This window comes from Penicillium pulvis, assembly GCF_028828015.1.
Source record: "Penicillium pulvis strain IBT 33274 chromosome Unknown contig_5_segment0_segment0, whole genome shotgun sequence".
Taxonomy (NCBI): Eukaryota; Fungi; Ascomycota; class Eurotiomycetes; order Eurotiales; family Aspergillaceae; genus Penicillium; species Penicillium pulvis.
This window is the reverse complement of record NW_026643078.1, coordinates 661813-679595: the sequence shown is the minus strand read 5'-3', so window position 1 is coordinate 679595 and position 17783 is coordinate 661813. Positions and strand designations below refer to the sequence as shown.

The window sequence follows — 17783 nt, the reverse complement described above, 5'->3', positions numbered from 1 at the left end:
CATCCATTGAGACAATGAAAGGATGGATTACAGAGCCTAAAAACAAAAATCATTCAAGCGGGCATTCCATTTGGCATGTGGGTGTTGACCTGGCTAGCCTCGATCTGACGGAAGTTCAGGCCGAGGGTGAACAGCTCCTGGAGGCTGGCGTTGACCTTCTCGTGCATGGAAATATCCTGGGGGTTGATCTTGGCAAGTTCCTCGACCAGGCGGGAGCGGCAGGTGTAGTAGTTGTGCTCGGCTGTGCGCAGGCGCTGTCCATGCTGGGCGGAAGTCTGGGTAGCCTTGACGGGACCGGAGTGGGAGTGGATGGAGCGGGTGCGCTTCATGGTTGGGGCCGGAGTGGGACCTGTGACGCTTCTTCTCTTGCGGCCGGAAGTAGAGGCAGGGGATTCCTTCTTCTTGGCTGGAACGGCAACCGGGGAAGTCTCGGGCGAGCTGTGGCGCTCGGAGGAGACGTAGTCGTGGACACGACGCATGTGGTCGTACAAGTTCCATCTACGTGGGAATCCATATCCGGGAACGGAGCGTTCGCAGCCCTCCCACAGGCAAAGGTGGGGGTTGTCTCCATGGCCATGTAGTCCGTGGGCTTCGCGCTCGTGGCGGAACAGGCAGGCGTTTGAAGAGAAACGCAGTTGGCCATCCATACAGATTGGGACCTTGCACCGGTAGGGCTTCAGGTGGGAATCCAGGTACTTGCTATAAGGGGAAATCGGTTAGCTTCATGATACGTCGGAATCCATAGCATTTTGGGAGAACTTGCTGGTAAGCGCATTTTTGCGTCGTGGGTGGGTGGTTGCAAGGCTTGTCTCCATTGGCGAACGGGCAGTAGTACTTTCCATCATTGTGAGTGGGAAGGGAATAGTAGTGGTGCTCTCGCGGGTTGCGAGCTTCGGCTCCATCCTTGGATCTCTGGCGGGCTGGCTCTCTCATAGGCAGTGGGGGGAAGAAGTCCGATTCGGCCTTAATGTTGGGCTGAGAGGCGCCTGGCAAAGCTGATCGCCGAGATTGCTTAGTAGGTCTGATGGTCCTGTTGGGGGTATGAATTAGAATCCCGATTCGTCTTTCTTGTTTCCATATTCATTACTATGGACCTACCTTTCAGGGTCCTTCTCGTTGAGAGTGGTGTTGGGGAACAGCGGCTCCGTTGGGTTAAGTCCGTGGTTGCCAATGGGTGAGGCAGTGTAATCTCCGAGAAGTGTATCATCATGGGCCATGAAAGAAGGAAATCCAGGGTGGGAGCAAGAAGATGTGATGGGAATGTCATTGCTGGCTTCCGTCAGAGGCGGAGAAACCGGGACAGTCTGGAAAAGACTTGATGAGAGTTGGTCCAGGGTTGTTCCAGGGTAGTGGCCATCGGGCATCATAGCATTCCATGACTCATGGCTCATGAAGTGTGCATCATCCGTGTGGGAGCTGTGAGCAACAGAAAGAGCATCATCCGGTGTGCTTGACTGAGCGCCACAAACATCATTATCCATGGAAGAGAGGTCCACAAAGGAGTAAAATCCATCATGATCATGCAGGTCTGAGACTGCTGGGAAGTCAACGCCTGTGTACATCACATCATTTGGTCCGACCGTGGGGGTCATGAGCTGATGAGACAGCGAGAAAGAAAGCATTTGCACCTGGGGAGATTCCTTGGAAGAAATGGCCTGATCGAGAGACTCTGTAGTGTTCATGTTCCATTCTTTCATGTCCTGGGAATTTCCATGGTTTGTGGCAATACTTGAGCACAAGGACGAGTTGTCCTGGCTCGACATTTCATCATCCTGGAGGGTTCTTGAGGCCATATGTGACATTCCGTGGACCATGGAGTGTCTAGACTGAGAAAGAGAAACCCGCTCGGGGTCTGTGCTGGTCCTGGGAGACATTGTGTGTTGTGTATGGTTGTGTAAAAGTCACTGTGAAGAAAAAGCATCATCAAGTCAGTTATCTACACCGTCACATCTAAAGTTGCATAAAAAGAAAAGAAAAATCAAAAATCAAAAAAGAAACAAGAGAGCTCCGAGGTCCAGAAGAAGTTGGAAGCCTATGATCTGTTAGCTTAAGTTATTGCGATGATGTCGACGGCTTGACGCACCAGAGTCACAATTAGAGTAAGCAAGTCCAAGCCGGTGGTGTCAAGGTGTCCTAGGATAAGTTTGTGTCGTGTAGCGAGTCCAGGGATATGGTAGTTCTATTGCCAGATTTGTTGTTTGGGAATAAGTCGGGTGTTCATCAAGGCCAGAGCTACTAGTCGAAGTATCATGCAGCATAATCAGGATCCAGGAGTCAAGTCAAGGTGATCATTTCACGGCAGGTCAGCTAGGCTTGCATGACCGGGTTCCATCAAGTCAGTGGCCAAGGTAAGTGTTGAGAATAGGCAGATCATTCCATTTGGAAGAGCAACATTAAGCTCAGAGAATCCTGGGATAGTTTTGTAGAAAGGCTCCTTGTAATGGCCGAGGAAGGCCATGGTAAAATCATTCCAGGGATATTTCATTATTTGTCCAGTAGGTAGTCATAGGTAAGCAAAGGCGATAAGGTCCATTCAGTCATCCAGGGAGCAAAGTAAATCCATCCACATCACACCAGGCTTGGGTGACGGGAGTCCAGGGCAAGTTTCAAATCCAGGGTCATAAAGGCAGTCCAGCGGAAGTTTCAATCAAGTGTGCAACATAAACAGCACTCGAAAGAGTCCACTCACCTGGCAACCGGTGCCAGGGAGTATCCATGAAAAAGAAGCATCATTCTTTTTGGGCTACCAGGTTGGTAGGGTATCCAGTGATAATCACAGTCAAGGTCAAGATTCAATGGTCCATGGGTCAAGAAAGGTTCTGCAATGGCCTGCAGTTGGCGATTTCCATGGGAGGTAGAAGGCAGGTTGTCGAGAATACAGTGTCGATGGTACAGGTCCAGTATAAGAGAAAGCGCATGGGAAACACAAAGTAGAAAATGCAAGGAAAATGTGATGGGGACTACCTGATGTGTTTCAGACACGAGAGTGTGCTGAAGAAAAGCCTGGGGGAACAACAAAGCAAATCCTGTCCAGGGCAATGTGGCAAGAGTATAAAAAAAAATCCTTAGGGCAAGATAAACCAGGCAGATGTTGTGCGAAGTAACAAGAAGGGGCGTCCAAGGTCCAGAGACTGGGTGACGTAGGGTATATGGTAAAGGGGGTATATATTGAAGGGACAAAGCACAATGGTCAAATTAAACCAGGTCGTCAGATGATGGGTATCCAGAGAGTTATAGAGAGGAAAGAAGAAGAAATCGAGGGAAAGGGGGATCAGCAGCCTTTTTAGTACTAGAAAAAGCACACCACCGGTCTTCGGAGTGGGGTGGGGCCAGCTCAAAACATGGCTTGTGCCAGGCGAGCAGACTCGCAGCGTGCAGCGTAGTGTTGGCACTATCGAGGGCCAGTAGATGGCCAGTGCTGAGGACTGGCGGTGACGGCATCTGCAGACTCGGTTTGCAAGTGGACGCCCCTTAGTGGATAGAAGGGACGGGATGTTCTAGCGGTGAGACTAGCCCAGCGTCTCCATGGCTTGGCAGGGTACGTAGACTAGTATGATTGGTGGCATCCCAAGGCTGACGCTGCAGGATGATGTTCTGCGCACATGGGGCCGGGAACATGTATGGTGGAGAGTCGTCCACGTCGGAGTGTTACGGAACAGGAAGAAGCAGCTGAGATGCAGCAAAAGAGGGGATACTACAGGACATCAAACACGAGCGCACAGAGGGTTACAGAATACAGGGACAACGCAGGTCCAGGGGGAACGAAAGACTGGAAAACAGGGCAAATGAGGGCTAGCATTATTGTCTATTTCACTGGTTCCCGAGGGAGCGGCCCGCCGCCGAGACCCACGTTGGGTAGCAATGCAGCGTTGGGCGCGAGATAAAACTATTTTGAGTGGACCTGTCGACAAATTGTCAGCAAAAAAGTCCGAAATTCGCATGAATGTCAAATTTCAGAAATGAGAAAATGGTATCAGATAGGTTGAAAGATGGATAAGTTTTATCGTTCAGCAATCCGAAGATTTCAGGTGAACTATGCTTTAAAATATTGCTTCATCAGGAAGACCAGTCGAGGGATTTTTCCGCACTCGGAGAGCACGGATCCTCGCAAACGAAAATTGGAAGATGGAAAAATAGAAAGGCAAAGGAAATTGCGAACACGGCTTACCTGTGGATCTGGTGAGTTGTCGCACATCCTAGTCGGTGAGAGCTATATCATGAATCATAATCATGGTCATATTAAGGAGAAAGAGAGAAAAGCAAAAAAATGAAACCGAATTTTGTGCGTGGAGTCATGTGACCTGTTTGTGCAGTTTGGCTGGGTGCCCAGTTTGGGAATAGTGTTTGGGCTGCTGATGATCTCCACTCACTACCGATTAGACTATCGACAACGGATCCACCATCCGATTGTGCATGTCCCGAGATGAATTGGACAGGAGGTCAATTGCGTCGACACTCGGCTCGCCCGGGTGTTCTATCCAAAACTCAGCGACAAAACTTTGCCAAGTCTCGTCAACTGACAAGCAGCAGAGCATCCGCTCAACCAACGCCATTTCGCAGGTTTCCAGACGGGTGCTTAAGAGATGGCACAGGAGAACTAGCAGAGGCGAACCAGTCAGTGCAAAAGCTGGATTTATGCATCGCTTTATCATTGTTTCTGGCAGTTGATCAGTCGGCGCGATACTGACCCGGGCTCTTCAACAAGTTTCAGGGCCACAGGGCCAGGCAAACCTCGATCTGCCAAGGTTCTGCCCAATGACAGACTGGGTGTCTTGAAGCGTCGACTCCTTCAACAACCAGACTGGGCTGCTGTATCTGTTGCACGTCCACTGGAAATAGAATTTCCTTCTATGGAGGAGGTTGGTCAAGTTGCAAGGCGACGGAAATTGACAGACGTTGACCGTAAACGCCTGTCGGCTCATGGAGATCTCACGTTACCTGAATTCTACAAAAGAAGGCTCCCATCTTCTGAAAGCTTTGGCTTGGGTCAGGTCAAAATACGCATTGACGGCCGGCTTGCCGGTTCTCCTTCTCCCTCGGATGACACTCAAGCACTACCCACTAACAATCCGTCGTCATATTCGATGCTCTTGGACTCCGAACCCCCTGCATTATTCCAAGCAGATAATCCAGGATCCTCCCCGGTTTTTTCATGGAAGCTTTCTTCCGGACGCCTTTCACTCCAGCCAAGCCACAACCGTGCGCCACCGCGTCTCGAAGAGCCAGATATCCCAATCAATACTCACATGGTGGAACACTCCGATCCTGCTGACTACACTCCTCTTCGAGATGTGGCCTCAAAATTCAATCTTGCCAATAGCTCGCCATATTGCTCCCGGTTGGAAACAAACAGAGACACATCCATAGCAAAATTTTCCGGGAATATAGCTGGCTCACCTTTACCAAGGCATCGCTTTACCATTGATGATCAACTGCTTCAAGAGCAAATACGACTCAATGCCACATTGAAATCGCCTCGGTACTCTCGGCCTAGATCTACTTGTAGCCTTCGACAGACGTCGTCGCCGTTACCCACCGTAGTCATGGCCGACGCCTCTTTCGAACCCATGGCCTCCAGCTGGCTTCCGCAGCCAAAACGAATCTCACAGCCTATCAGTCCACTTAATTCTCGCAGCCCTTTTCACAATCAAAGAAAGTTGTTTCAATCTCCGGTTGATGAGGTGCCTTGCTCAAGGTTTTCGAGTCCATCCTTGGAGCTCACAGAAAACCCCGCATGTCCCGTGTCAATGAAAATATTCGGACAAGTCGTTCAATTGTAGTATTGGAGCGGCAGTCATCTGAAGAAACATTGAATCTGTGCTACTAGTTACCTATTTGGTCTGACGTGTTTCTATATATATCTATAAAAAGCTCACCCAATGCCACAACTATGATCAAGTGACGGGCCCTGTTTTCCAACTGTAACCAGCCTTACATCTAGACCTATGGAATCTAGGACGAAGAAACCTGACTCTGTGGAGAACATACATGATAATTCTGGGCACCTCCAGTCCCACACCTGGCATCCATGGATTGTGCACTACGGCCTTAGGACGGTGTCGCACATCACGTGCAGATAGCGGATGTAGCATTCCCCGGATCCACTCCAGCTCACCAGAACCTCAACTTCCGCTCCAACATCGAGCCCTCATTCCAAACAGCGCAACTATGCTGCGTCTCATCCCCATCATATCACTCGCTACAAGCGCCCTCACACTCTCAATCAAATCAGCCTCCAGCAATGCCGAACCAACCCAACTCCCTCTAGTAATCTGGCACGGCCTAGGCGACGACTTCGAACGCGACGGCCTAAACTCCGTAGCGGACCTAGCCAAAACCACAAACCCAGGAACATACGTGCACATAATCCGACTAGAAGAAACAGGCTCCGGCGACCGCCAAGCCACATTCTTCGGAAACGTCAGCGCCCAACTCGAGACCGTCTGCGCTCAACTAGCCTCAGACCCAATTCTAAGCACAGCACCGGCGATAAACGCACTTGGCTTCTCCCAGGGCGGCCAATTTCTCCGCGGCTACGTCGAACGCTGCAACACTCCCGCCGTCCACAACCTAGTCACATTCGGCAGCCAACACAACGGTATATCCGAATTCCAGTCATGTGGAATGGGCGACTGGTTCTGCAATGCGGCTGAGAGTCTGCTGCGCGCGGGAACGTGGGCGGATTTTGTTCAGTCGCATGTTGTCCCTGCGCAGTACTTCCGGGACCCCGAGGAATTGGAGCCTTATCTTGAGCACAGTACTTTCTTGGCTGATATTAATAATGAACGGGCTGAGAAGCGGGAAGATTATAAGAAGAGGCTTTCGACGCTGAATGGGTTTGCTATGTATATGTTTGAGAATGATACTGTTGCTGTGCCGAAGGAGAGTGCGCATTTTGCGGATGTGAATGGGACGGATGGGACTGTTACGCCGCTGCAGAAGAGAAAGATTTATACGGAGGATTGGATTGGGCTGAAGGCTTTGGATCAGCAGAATAAGTTGGATTTCAAGACTATCCCTGGTGAGCATATGCAACTTTCTGAGGATGTTCTTGAGAAGACATTCAAGGAATTCTTCGGTCCTGTGAGCTCTGTTGTTATGCCTGCTCACGAGGATGAGTCTCCGGGTTTGATTGCGCAGCCTGCTTAAGTTCCTGGATCAGAACCCGGATGTATGCGATATGTTGAAATAGTCCCAGAATGGTTTAGTTTCGGGTGAAGTTGAAATGCCCAGGTGGCTGTTTATGATATCTCGGTTGTATCTACTATGTCATTGGTAGGAGTTATTGAGTATGACTTTATTATCACCATTGTCTATCAATATCACCACCATCATATTTGACCAACAGCTACCCGACGAACAACCAAATCCATCTTACGTGTAGATACAAGCACCATCTATTTTGTGTCTACCGACAACGTAGGTAGGTACAATACCGCGGAAAGACACTCGCCGACACACAAAAACAGTCGCGAGAAAAGAGAAGAAAAAAAGGTGAAAGGTCGCGGCAGGGTAAGAAGATAAGCATATGCGAAAAGGAAATATGATCAAGAGAGAGAGTATCGGGCAGTACGAAGAGAGAAAAAGTAAAAGAAAACCGACAGACGAGAGAATGCAGAAGGCTGCTATACCAATTATTGAGAATGGGCCAACCAAGAGCATGCAGTAAAAAGAGAAAGAAATTATAACATGTACAATGCAGGCGAAGAAACGAGAATCAGATGTCCGAAAAATTACCGGAATCGACTGTACAGGCGCAAAGCGTAGTGGGAATGAGATGTCAGTATGGAGGGCGTCCGATGCCGCCGCCGCTGACTCGGCGTTTGGAGTAGCTTCGAGTTACTGGGGCCTTGGAAGAGGTGTTTGAATTGTCTCCATTAGCCAAAAGACTGTTCTCTGGCGCCAGGAATCCATCCAAAAGAATTTTCAGCTGGTCTCGGTGGCTATTATCAGAACTGCCGTTGGCGTCCCGGAAATCAGCTCCAGCGAGGGTGTTGCTGCTGCGGCTCTTGTTGCGGTTCAAGGACTTTTTGTTGCGAGCGTGTTGTTGTGATTGCCCCGATGTACCTTGGAAAGACGGTTGACCATCGGGGGCGGTGGATGGACGGTCAATGACCAAGGACCGCTGAGAGTCGTTGGGGTAACCTCCTGGGATGTGCAGGTTTGTAGGGATGGGCGGGACAGGGGGTATCTCTGTAGAGTTGAATTGGCTCTGGCTGTCTAATTGTTCTGTCGGGGTTTGGTCGTCGGAAAGAACAATAGCTGATGCCGGGCGGGGAGTCTCTGAGCCCTCTGCATCGGGTGTTTGCTGTCCCTCCTGTTGGTGGATAGAAATGCCCTCTGCGTCCATCTCGGAGATCGCGTAATTGCCACTGACCATACTTTCACTGCCAGAGGAAATCACGCTGATATTTGATGCATTGACGTGGCCGCGAAGAGGACTGAGTTTCCTTTGCTGGCTGTCGTTGGTTACAGAGAGCACACGCCGCAGCTCTGTCACACGCACAGGAGAGCCTCGACTGGAACTATGCTCTGGTGTCCGTGAGATTTCGGGAACACTCATCCGACGGTTTCTGTTCGTAGCAGAGCCAGCAGGGGAGCCATGTGCGGTGCCATTGGCATTATTACGAGGCGCAGTGCCTGCACGGGATCCACTGAGAGATAGTGTCTTGACACTTTCCTTCTCGACGGCAGCCAGGCACGACTCTCGAGACCATGGAGACAGCATCTGGTCTCTGACGGACGATGGAAGACCGCTCTCTACCGGTGGGTGTGACGATGGAGGTTGGCTCAAGACTGGGAAATTGAAGCCCCGGGCTGGTGCTGTTGGAGGACTCTGTGGTGGCGACGAGAACTCTTTGCTATAGGATTCATCAATTTCACTCACAAGCCCCTCAACATTCCGGAACGGTGGCAGACTATCGGACGAAACAGAATGACCGTTGACAGCCTTCTCGTTATCAGTGATGGCATCGAGACCAGTGGGCGGCAGTCGAACAGCTGAAAGCCATTGTCCCTTACTCTGTCTTCTTTCGACTTCGTTGCGGATCTCAACACCGGCATGGGAAGATTCAAGATTGAATTTGTTCGAGACTGCCAAAAGATACCCATGAACTAAGCTTGCGATGTTGACGCGGGCCTTAGATGAACCTAGATCGACTGAGGTGGCAAGATCATCCTGAAGTTTCAAGACCATTGGTAGTCCAAATTGAACAGCATTGACACCGAGGTTATCAACAAGACTAACCATAAGAAGATGCAGCAGGAGGATCTCGGATTCAACGGAGGCAGAGTCAAGAGCAGCATCATAGATCGCCAAGTGCAACAGTCGGAGGAAAGTAGATTGCGCAGCCTGGGCAACAATCTCTCTATTGTTACCCGGAGCCGAGGTGCTCCGCCGGTTGGGCTTGTCTAGCTGCTCAGCCTTTGATGTGGGCTTGACAAATTTCGGGGGTATCACTCCGTACTTTGAGGTCATTATTGTTGGTTTCGAGACAAAGCCAAGACAAAAAGGCGTCGGCATAGGCGTAGCGGACCTCACGATCAGAATCCCGAAGAAGACCTTGGGTCCCTTCCCAAACATGAATACCAACGGGGTTTCTTGTTTCGGACGTTGAAGTAGACTTTTTCGAGTTTGCTACGACAAAGATGGCCTTGACAGCTCGGAGAGCCGTCGATCTCGCAGCAGCGTGCGAATAGACATCACTGTTCACTTTCTCGCCATTGATCTCGGAGCCAGACTGGGTGAAGGCCACTGGGGACGCAGTAGATTCATGGACGGTAGCCAGGGCAGATGGTGCGGTGCTATCGTTGTTCATGGATTGCTTGAAGCGCCGGAGAATGGCGCGCGTCATATCTGCAACCTGATCACCGTAGTAGATATGAGTGGCCAAGTCTCCAATACACTGTTCGAGAAGAATGAGCAGACCTCTCCTCCGACCAGAGATGTGAATCGAGCTGTCGGCTTGCAAGTCTGCCTTCTTTTCACCATCGATGCCTTCCTGAGGCGACAGAATGCTCGAGGCGTACTGCATAAGACCGGACAAAATATCCATAACGCTCAAGCCAATCATATTGACCGACGATTTCAGAAGCCAATCCACCACGGAAAGGATAGTGAATGCAGAGTCTAATGCCTTCTCCGTAGGGTTCGTTTCGAACAATGTGTCCATGGCCGTCATCAAAATCACAAATCGGACCTGAACGGGACACCAGTTTGCAATCAGTTCAATGAGAGAAGTAGCCCAGTTTCCATCTTGGTGCTTATCAAATGACTGCTCCTGCGAGTTGGTGCGAGGGAAACGTTTGCTCGAGATGAAATGCATGATGATGGACGCCGCAATTCGCATCTGACCACGGTTACTCCCAGAGACGGTGATTCGCTCAAGGCAGCGCAGTGCCAGTAGCCGGGCATCCATTTCCGCCTGTCGGTCGACATCTGCAGTCGACTGGGCTGCTAGTGCTGGATCAGCCTCAACGGTATCCACCGTGTGTACCGTCGCAACGCTCATCCGTCGGGGAGCACGACCTCCATCGCGCTCAGGCTCCTTGTTCTCTTGAAGTCTGGCCTTCAATGGGATAAGCACATCCTCGTCGGCTGAGTACAGATTCTCCAAAATAACGGGTAGAATGATTTTAAGGGAGTTTCCTCCGTCGGCGGCAAGACTCTCGGAGCTGACGATGCTCCGGATCGCGCGGAGTCCGGCATTCCTCCAACGAATCGAGACTGGGGGGCTAACTTTTGCGGGGGAGTACAATTCGGAGGACGGATCGGCGAAACTTGCGTACAAACGAACGACTTCTCGGTATTTCTGGGCAATTCCCTGTTCGGCCGAAATAATTGCGACATCCTGGTGCCGGCAGAAGGTTTCGAAGGTCGCGATAGAATCCTCCACCAAGGAGATCTCATTTGATCGTAACACGGTTTCGATGACGGTTAGAACAGAGCCCACGTAGATAGGAAGATCGCGAGGAACTTTTTCGATGAGTCCGGATAGAATGTGAAGCGCGACCTGGACATTTCTGCCACAAACAAATGTCAGTTCCAAGGTTTATGCATTCCTGGGCTGAAAGCCTATGATGTCTTTTTCATCGGTCTTTTTCATCGCAAGTCACTCACCCTAACCTGCGTCGCCAGACATCTTTGGCCACCCTCTTCTCCAGGAAGCCGCCAACCTTGGTCAGCTTACTGCGACGTGTACTCGCATAGTACAATAGGTATGAAAGTTCGCTCGGGTTTGGTTTGACCTCCGCCACGCCTTTTTGATATCGGGGATAGCATTTCAGCGTCAAAACCTGATGTTTAGGCCGACAGGATTGGCGTACGGACTCCATGGGCGCTTTGATGATAGGCCCCCCGGGGGAGGTCCGCGGACAGGATTTGCGAGGTTTCGATGATTGCCCGTAGGTTCAAGGTGGTGTAGGGTGTTAGGACTGGAGGACGACCATGGGGGAGGCGGGCTGTCAATGGAGGCGAACGTTCAGAGCCACGTTGGACGGGAACGGCTGTCCGATGAGGTAGTTGGAGGCCGATCACCAGGGGTGGGGGCTGTCTCCTCGAACCAAGAAAATCGGCAATTTCCAATGAAAGTAGAAAACAACACCAAAAACGTGCTATTGGAATGAAAATAAAGAAGAAAATCGTAGATTACTGTAGTGGAGGGGAGCACAAAAGGAGGCGAAATTAAATGAGAAGATCAAAGTCAAAAAAAGAAGGTTGGTATGAGCTCGGATACGTCCATGTCAGATACTGACAATGTAAGTATCAAGCTCTTATGTCAATTACATAGTTTTACGGATTCCAAATTGACTAGAAATTGAGACAAGACACATTCATTCGATTGGTGGTTCATCAATTGCCGCGGCATAGAGCGAATAGTTTGCGACGCATGACGCATGCGGTGCGCATATTAAATCATTCTTTATGGAATCGCTTAAGTATTTTTGCAGGCGCTTTGTCCCTTTCCCAACCCCGCAATACCAGTTGAATATGGATACCGGGACTGGCGGAAACCTTGGACTCGGATGAACCTCGTACCTGTTGTTCGATCGACAAACTCCGGCCGATCTCGTCCAATACCTCGGTCGCACATGAAGTGCCTGGCCCCGCAATCATGGTCTTGTAGATAAAGTGCCGAGTGGGTGGTAAGAGATCCATCTCCAATCGAAGGGGCCGTGTAACCCTCCACTCAAGTCTGATATGCGAAGCACTGCTGGTGGGGGAGGGATGGTGGTAGAAGAAGGGCCAATAATGAAGGTCCCAAGCTTAGCACGCGTCCTCAAGTCTTCGAGCCATTCTGTTCCTCCTGGTTCTCTGTGGCTCCTGCATCTTCGGCTTCAGCTGCTGCTGCATTGCCAAAGACGTTGACCCCCGCCAATCCTTCAATCACTTGGGGCAAGATAATGTCACGGCGGAAGCTGTCTTCCTGCAGCAAGCGCAAGGCGCGCAGGGTCGGGCCGGGGTGGGTGAGGAACTGAGAGTATTCGGGGGTCTTCCAGTAGGAGTAGAGGTAGGCAAGATATGCGGCGAATGCCTGCGCATCGGGGGTGGAGGCAGAATCGTCGTCTTCGTCGGCTTGAGAGATCCCCAGGAGGTTCGGGTAGGTGACTGCCAAGTGCGACAGGTAATACGGATTGGCGAGCGAGGAGACGAATTCTAACTCGAGAGTGAACCGAGGGTTGGTCAGAGTTGGAGGGGGCTGGGCAGCGGGCTCCATGGTGGGAATTGTGTTGAGTGGTAGCTTCGAAGATGTTTGGAGAGGAAAGCTTGCGGAGCTTGAGATTACGGAGCGCCAAGCCCTAATCACTCTAACCATGTGGTACTCAAAACACCGCTTAATCACAACCTTTAAAGATTATATGAGGAAAATACCACTTCAACTTCTACTGCAAGGCTCTCTCATTCACTCTATAGTAGTCAATCAATACAGCGAAGATTGATTTTATCTCCCAGCTGATAGGTGCTAGCTCCATATGCACTATGTAAAAAGGTTTGGAAGAGCATACCTTGGTGGGTAATTGGTGACATAGGTAGTCTTGAGAACTTGAAACTTCCTGATTTATGCTTATTTCAATTGCGCTCAGGTAGACTTTGCAGCTGCTATTATTTGCTCCCTGGCTGACGTAGTGCACAGGGTTTCAATCATGGTCACTGAGATTTGTGAATTCCATTTCTGTTTGGCAAGGGGTCAAATAACGAGACCGACCGAAACATGTGAATCGCACCAAGCATCCAGGCAGAATACTAGTATACAAGTTCCCACTCCTCACCAGCATAGCCAACTCTGAATGTCAGATATGGAATACGGGAGCCCGGGAAAGTACTCCAGTTCATACCCAGGTTTCCATCATAAAAACTGCCAAAAGGGAATGCAAAAGGAGTTGCAAAGCTGGCAGAGCGACCCGAAGCAATTGAAATAATCGAAGGGGCTGAAAGCTGGCTATTGTGGAGGCCAATAACACCGTGTTCAGTCGCTCCCAGCGCGGTCACAACAACAAAATCCTAATCACCAGGCTTCTCAGTGGAGGCAGGAATTGCAGTATTGGAGGCAGGAGTAGGAGAACCATGTCGAGTGATATGGAACTTTGACTTTCTGACATCACCAAGCTGGACGAATTGATACCCCTGCTCCCAGAACCAGTACTGATGGGGTGTAGACTTTGTGCGGATATAGTATGCACCCCCGGATCGATACTCCACGTCTGCTGTGGCATCGCCCACATTGATTGACATGACACCACTACTGTAGATAGCGGGCTTTTGGTAGCCACTAATTCGTATGAGCATGGCCGTCGGCCTGAGATCCTTCAAATGGCCATTCATAATGATTTGGTGAAATGGAGTGTCGGAGTTGAAAGACCAGAACTGAGGAGAGTATCTCGCGATCTGGGTGAGCGGATCTTTGGATTCGTTCCTGCTGATCGGAATTGTGATACAGCGGTTGTAGAATTCATCTGCATATTGCCTGCTAGGGAAAGTGAGGGTTTTGGTATAACTCATTTGACCAGTGGTTCTGTTCAGCAGGACTTGGAAGACCATCTGGGGAAAAGACGGTAAGTATTTATCAAGGATGAGGAGGAGAAAACGCTTACTTTGAGAACTTGAACCGTCAGTTGTGATAAGAGAGGTTCTTCATCAGTTTCGCGTGTTGGTAGAAAAAAGTCGAGGAAATAGTGAAATGTTTGTATTTATGGTTCGGGAATATTTGATGGTAGACTCCGGTTCCAAGACTTTCAGTATTTCATTTTTGTCTTCCATTGATAATGTTTTCAATATATGACAGGCTAGGTCAGCTTAATCTACCTTGACACTCATTCGCAATCCCAGACGGTCAAGCCTGCATTTAATCCCTGGCTCGGCTAATTAAAATATGGGCGCCAGTGCACTTCATGCATTGGAACTCCTACAAAGTCAGTTACCTGCTGATTAAAATATGTGCGAAGACTTGAGTATCTACAAGGTCTCGTGGATTCGGTAGCCCTTAAATTCCATGAGACTATGAAGTATTTAGTGTGAACTATATAAATTTGATTGGGTATCTAGAATGACGTGCATATATAATCGTAATATGAATGATCTTGTAGATGGTCTTTGAGAATGTGGAACCCGATAGCAGCTTTGGTGGGCCCGCTAAGGGTTGTTGGACATAAAGCTGCCTGGCTGCCTGGATAGGTTGATTGATTGCCAGTTGAAAGCGGACGATGTGACGGATGGATCGTGGCAACCTTAGGACATGGCCCTGCTGGGTGCTGTACTCAGACTGAAATGTAACAATTGACAGCTTTGTAGGAGCTTGAGTAGGTGGCGCATTTAAAGACATTATAGCCGAGAGCTCGTGTCACCGGAATTGCGGAGGAAAATGGCGTGGCTCAGGCTGATGTGGGTGACTTGATGCAGGTAGTCTCTATAGACCGTGTGGGGGGTGAAAGTAGTATAGAGCGACACCGGAGTACCAAAGAGGGCATAGTTGACGAACGAGTCCTGTTCAACTGGTGGTCGTTGCCCTCCCTTATGAAACCAAAGGCTCGATTTGTTGGCTGTTTCATTGCTTCGATGGGGGCTTCCTGATGGGGTTCAGGAGTCTGTGTTGAAATGAGAGAATGTGTGAGTTCATCCTTTGATGAAGGAGCCTGTTTACCATCCACCAGGACCTCCGCCGTGTCCACCACCAGGACCACCACCAAAGCCACCACCACCACCACCGCCGGGGCCTCCAAAGCCACCACCAGGACCTCCGAAGCCACCTCCATGATGTCCAAATCCACCACCCCCACCAGGCCCTCCGAAGCCGCCTCCAGGACCCCCAAAGCCTCCACCTCCGAACCCTGGCCCGCCGTGATGATGGTGTTGTCCAAATCCACCACCCATATCCATTCCCATGCCACCGCCAAAGCCAGGACCGCCATGCGGGCGAGGTCCTGGGCCGAAGTCACCACCCATGCGAGGAGAAGAGAAGCAACCACCCATTGTTATAGATTCGAAAGACGAGATGCGATAATAGTCACGAAAAATTGATTTGTTCAGTTGATGAGATTAAAATGTGTATAATTCTCTTGAGTCGGTTTGATGAAGACTTTTTTTCCGGGTTAGGGTTGCACTCTTATATAATTGCGGCGTGCGTCACTGCCAAGCATGAATCCATGGTTTGTTCACAGCCCTACGCGTCGGATCGCATGCGCCACATTTTAAGGGACAAAATTAGAAAGAACCCTGAGCGGATAAGTATTAATCCGGGTAATTTTGACTTAGCCACATTCGCTCATTAGTCGTTGTGTCGCACTTATAGAGAGGCAAGCCTCAGTGCGGGTTTCCCGTAGATGAATTCTTGGTTTTCACGTACTCAGCCACAGATGACCTGCCCAATGATTCATTTTCAATATTGAGAACGTGTACGCCACAGTCTATTGACCCCTTTGGAGATTGAAATTATTTCAATCCAGCACATTTTCACTAATCTACTAATTGACATCTATTCAGATTTCATTGTAAGATGCGTTTCACACCGATTTGATGCAGTAGTAGAACCAGAGATCGTATCGAGTTCAGAAAAGTTTTGTTCACTAGATCTGCAGATCAGCGGAGCTGACGCGGAATAGTGGGGCTTGATGCCCTACTCAGTACACACTGAAGACGCCGTTTTCCGGTCTCCGCAGGTATGACGACATACGTTTGACTTAGCCATCCTTGCAATCTTATAGGAGATGATGCAATATTTATGTATTCACGGAGTCGAAAATTCAAGGAGTCGAATCTCCCGCGACAAATGATGTGTGGTGTTTTCAATATGACGAAAATCTTATTTCGCCCATTTAGCCTAGGAGGAACAGAATGTATTATCATCTATTGTGGAGCTCATATCTGGCTATCGAGTATCGACTCAAAGACAAGGACGAATAGTTCGTATTTAAAAAATAGCATTTAGAAGCTAGGAGATTATATATTTGAGATCTTATTAACCTCTTTTGGCAGTAACAAGCCTCTGGGATCGGGGTACATGAAAGACGTTCTAGACTTCAAAAACTTTACTACAAAGGACTTAACCCCTGGATTCATTGCCAATACAGATGTCCTTGGTCTTGCCCATGCGAAAGCGGATGAGGCTTATCTGACGCATATCTTCTAGAAAAGTGAGCAATTCTTCTACAGGCATGGCTTGTCAGACTCAATTGTGTTCCCCGGCTCGAGTGTCGACTACCACAACCAGGCAAATTACAAATTACTCCGCGTTGGAAAGGAGCATCAACATGACCGACCAGTGCCAGATTCTGCTGGTCCCCGGCCCGGAACGAGTCATTCACACCCCCGGTATCCTTTACCAAGGAAAGACTGACCAGATTACCAGACACTGTACTGGAACACCTGACTGTATGAAAGCTTGTGGTGTTCGCCGGACCTTACCAGACTGGCAATTTCAACAGCTCCACACCCGCAAAGGTAGTCGACCATGGCTTTCACGACTCCTTCCTTACTCTTATCAAGTCATCAGCTGGGACGAGGGTGGTCACACGCCTACGTATATGGTGACGACCAATTTCGAAGACAACTCGGTCCCAACTACGCTCGTTCATAACCGTAAGCTTTGTCCTTGTGCTAATCCCACATGCTTGAGTCATGATGTTGTGATGCTGACTGAAGTTCCTCAGACACCGGAAATAGGCAAATTGGACCCAGATTGGCGTCCCGACTCATGAGGACTATTGTAATTGAATCTATCTATAGAGTCACGGGGTTCTTATTGTGCTTGGACGGTCGCGTGACTGCAAGATAAGGTATACAGTAGATAGCCGGAGAGTTCAGGTGCTCGTTTGATCGCCATGTTCCCTTCCGATCTTCTTATCTCCCCTTACATTAGCTACTATGCACTCTCTATCGGGCAATTTTACTTTAGAACACTCTAGTGCCCCAAGTCTATAAAGAATTCGACTTCGAGTATGTTCATTGATGAACGAAAGGAGTCTGACCTCATCTACGCCTATATCTAGGACTATCAAGCTCCCAGTACTGACTACTTGTGGTCTTTCAAGGTATCATATTGAAGACGGTATATCCCACCGGCTTCCGGTGGCGATCGGTTCCCGGAAGAAAGGCTGATTTGATTCACCTTACTGGCTTATCCCTACCGGCCTAACACCATCTGAGTAAAGTTATCCAGACTAAAATTCTACTGCCTAGGGGCCATTTTGTTATTTTGCTGCCCGGTCTGCCCAATCTGACGGAACGATATCGATTGGCTCATCCAAATTTCCAGAACCTCTATCTTGAATCCTGTTCAAATTGAAGAATC

The 17783-nt window shown here is 49.5% G+C and overlaps 8 protein-coding genes across 8 annotated transcripts; 3 read left to right on the top strand and 5 right to left on the bottom strand.

The window, feature by feature from the left end:
- Positions 1 to 53: 53 nt before the first annotated feature.
- On the bottom strand, positions 54 to 1874 carry N7503_006807 (putative C2H2 finger domain protein; the record flags this gene model as incomplete). The annotated part of the gene is made up of 3 exons (XM_057066354.1): positions 54 to 699; positions 764 to 1030; positions 1099 to 1874. The coding sequence occupies 3 exons, from the start codon at positions 1872 to 1874 to the stop codon at positions 54 to 56; spliced, it is 1689 nt and encodes a 562-aa protein (XP_056920035.1).
- A 2549-nt stretch (positions 1875 to 4423) lies between these two features.
- N7503_006806 (uncharacterized protein) lies at positions 4424 to 5336 on the top strand (the record flags this gene model as incomplete). The annotated part of the gene is made up of 2 exons (XM_057066353.1): positions 4424 to 4614; positions 4712 to 5336. Coding segments are annotated over 2 exons (816 nt in total), but the record flags the coding sequence as incomplete, so codon positions are not given.
- An 832-nt stretch (positions 5337 to 6168) lies between these two features.
- On the top strand, positions 6169 to 7149 carry N7503_006805 (palmitoyl-protein thioesterase family protein; the record flags this gene model as incomplete). The annotated part of the gene is made up of 1 exon (XM_057066352.1): positions 6169 to 7149. The coding sequence occupies one exon, from the start codon at positions 6169 to 6171 to the stop codon at positions 7147 to 7149; it is 981 nt and encodes a 326-aa protein (XP_056920033.1).
- A 631-nt stretch (positions 7150 to 7780) lies between these two features.
- N7503_006804 (uncharacterized protein) lies at positions 7781 to 11384 on the bottom strand (the record flags this gene model as incomplete). The annotated part of the gene is made up of 3 exons (XM_057066351.1): positions 11120 to 11384; positions 9468 to 11022; positions 7781 to 9424 (listed from the first exon to the last, which is right to left on the bottom strand). Exons 1-3 carry the CDS (start codon positions 11332 to 11334, stop codon positions 7781 to 7783), a joined length of 3414 nt encoding a protein of 1137 aa, XP_056920032.1. The 5' UTR covers positions 11335 to 11384.
- Positions 11385 to 12278: 894 nt separating this feature from the next.
- On the bottom strand, positions 12279 to 12716 carry N7503_006803 (mediator of RNA polymerase II transcription subunit 31; the record flags this gene model as incomplete). The annotated part of the gene is made up of 1 exon (XM_057066350.1): positions 12279 to 12716. The coding sequence occupies one exon, from the start codon at positions 12714 to 12716 to the stop codon at positions 12279 to 12281; it is 438 nt and encodes a 145-aa protein (XP_056920031.1).
- A 785-nt stretch (positions 12717 to 13501) lies between these two features.
- Positions 13502 to 14038, bottom strand: N7503_006802 (uncharacterized protein; the record flags this gene model as incomplete). The annotated part of the gene is made up of 1 exon (XM_057066349.1): positions 13502 to 14038. One exon carries the CDS (start codon positions 14036 to 14038, stop codon positions 13502 to 13504), a length of 537 nt encoding a protein of 178 aa, XP_056920030.1.
- A 1095-nt stretch (positions 14039 to 15133) lies between these two features.
- Positions 15134 to 15466, bottom strand: N7503_006801 (uncharacterized protein; the record flags this gene model as incomplete). The annotated part of the gene is made up of 1 exon (XM_057066348.1): positions 15134 to 15466. One exon carries the CDS (start codon positions 15464 to 15466, stop codon positions 15134 to 15136), a length of 333 nt encoding a protein of 110 aa, XP_056920029.1.
- Positions 15467 to 16743: 1277 nt separating this feature from the next.
- N7503_006800 (uncharacterized protein) lies at positions 16744 to 17190 on the top strand (the record flags this gene model as incomplete). The annotated part of the gene is made up of 1 exon (XM_057066347.1): positions 16744 to 17190. The coding sequence occupies one exon, from the start codon at positions 16744 to 16746 to the stop codon at positions 17188 to 17190; it is 447 nt and encodes a 148-aa protein (XP_056920028.1).
- Between the last annotated feature and the right edge of the window lie 593 nt (positions 17191 to 17783).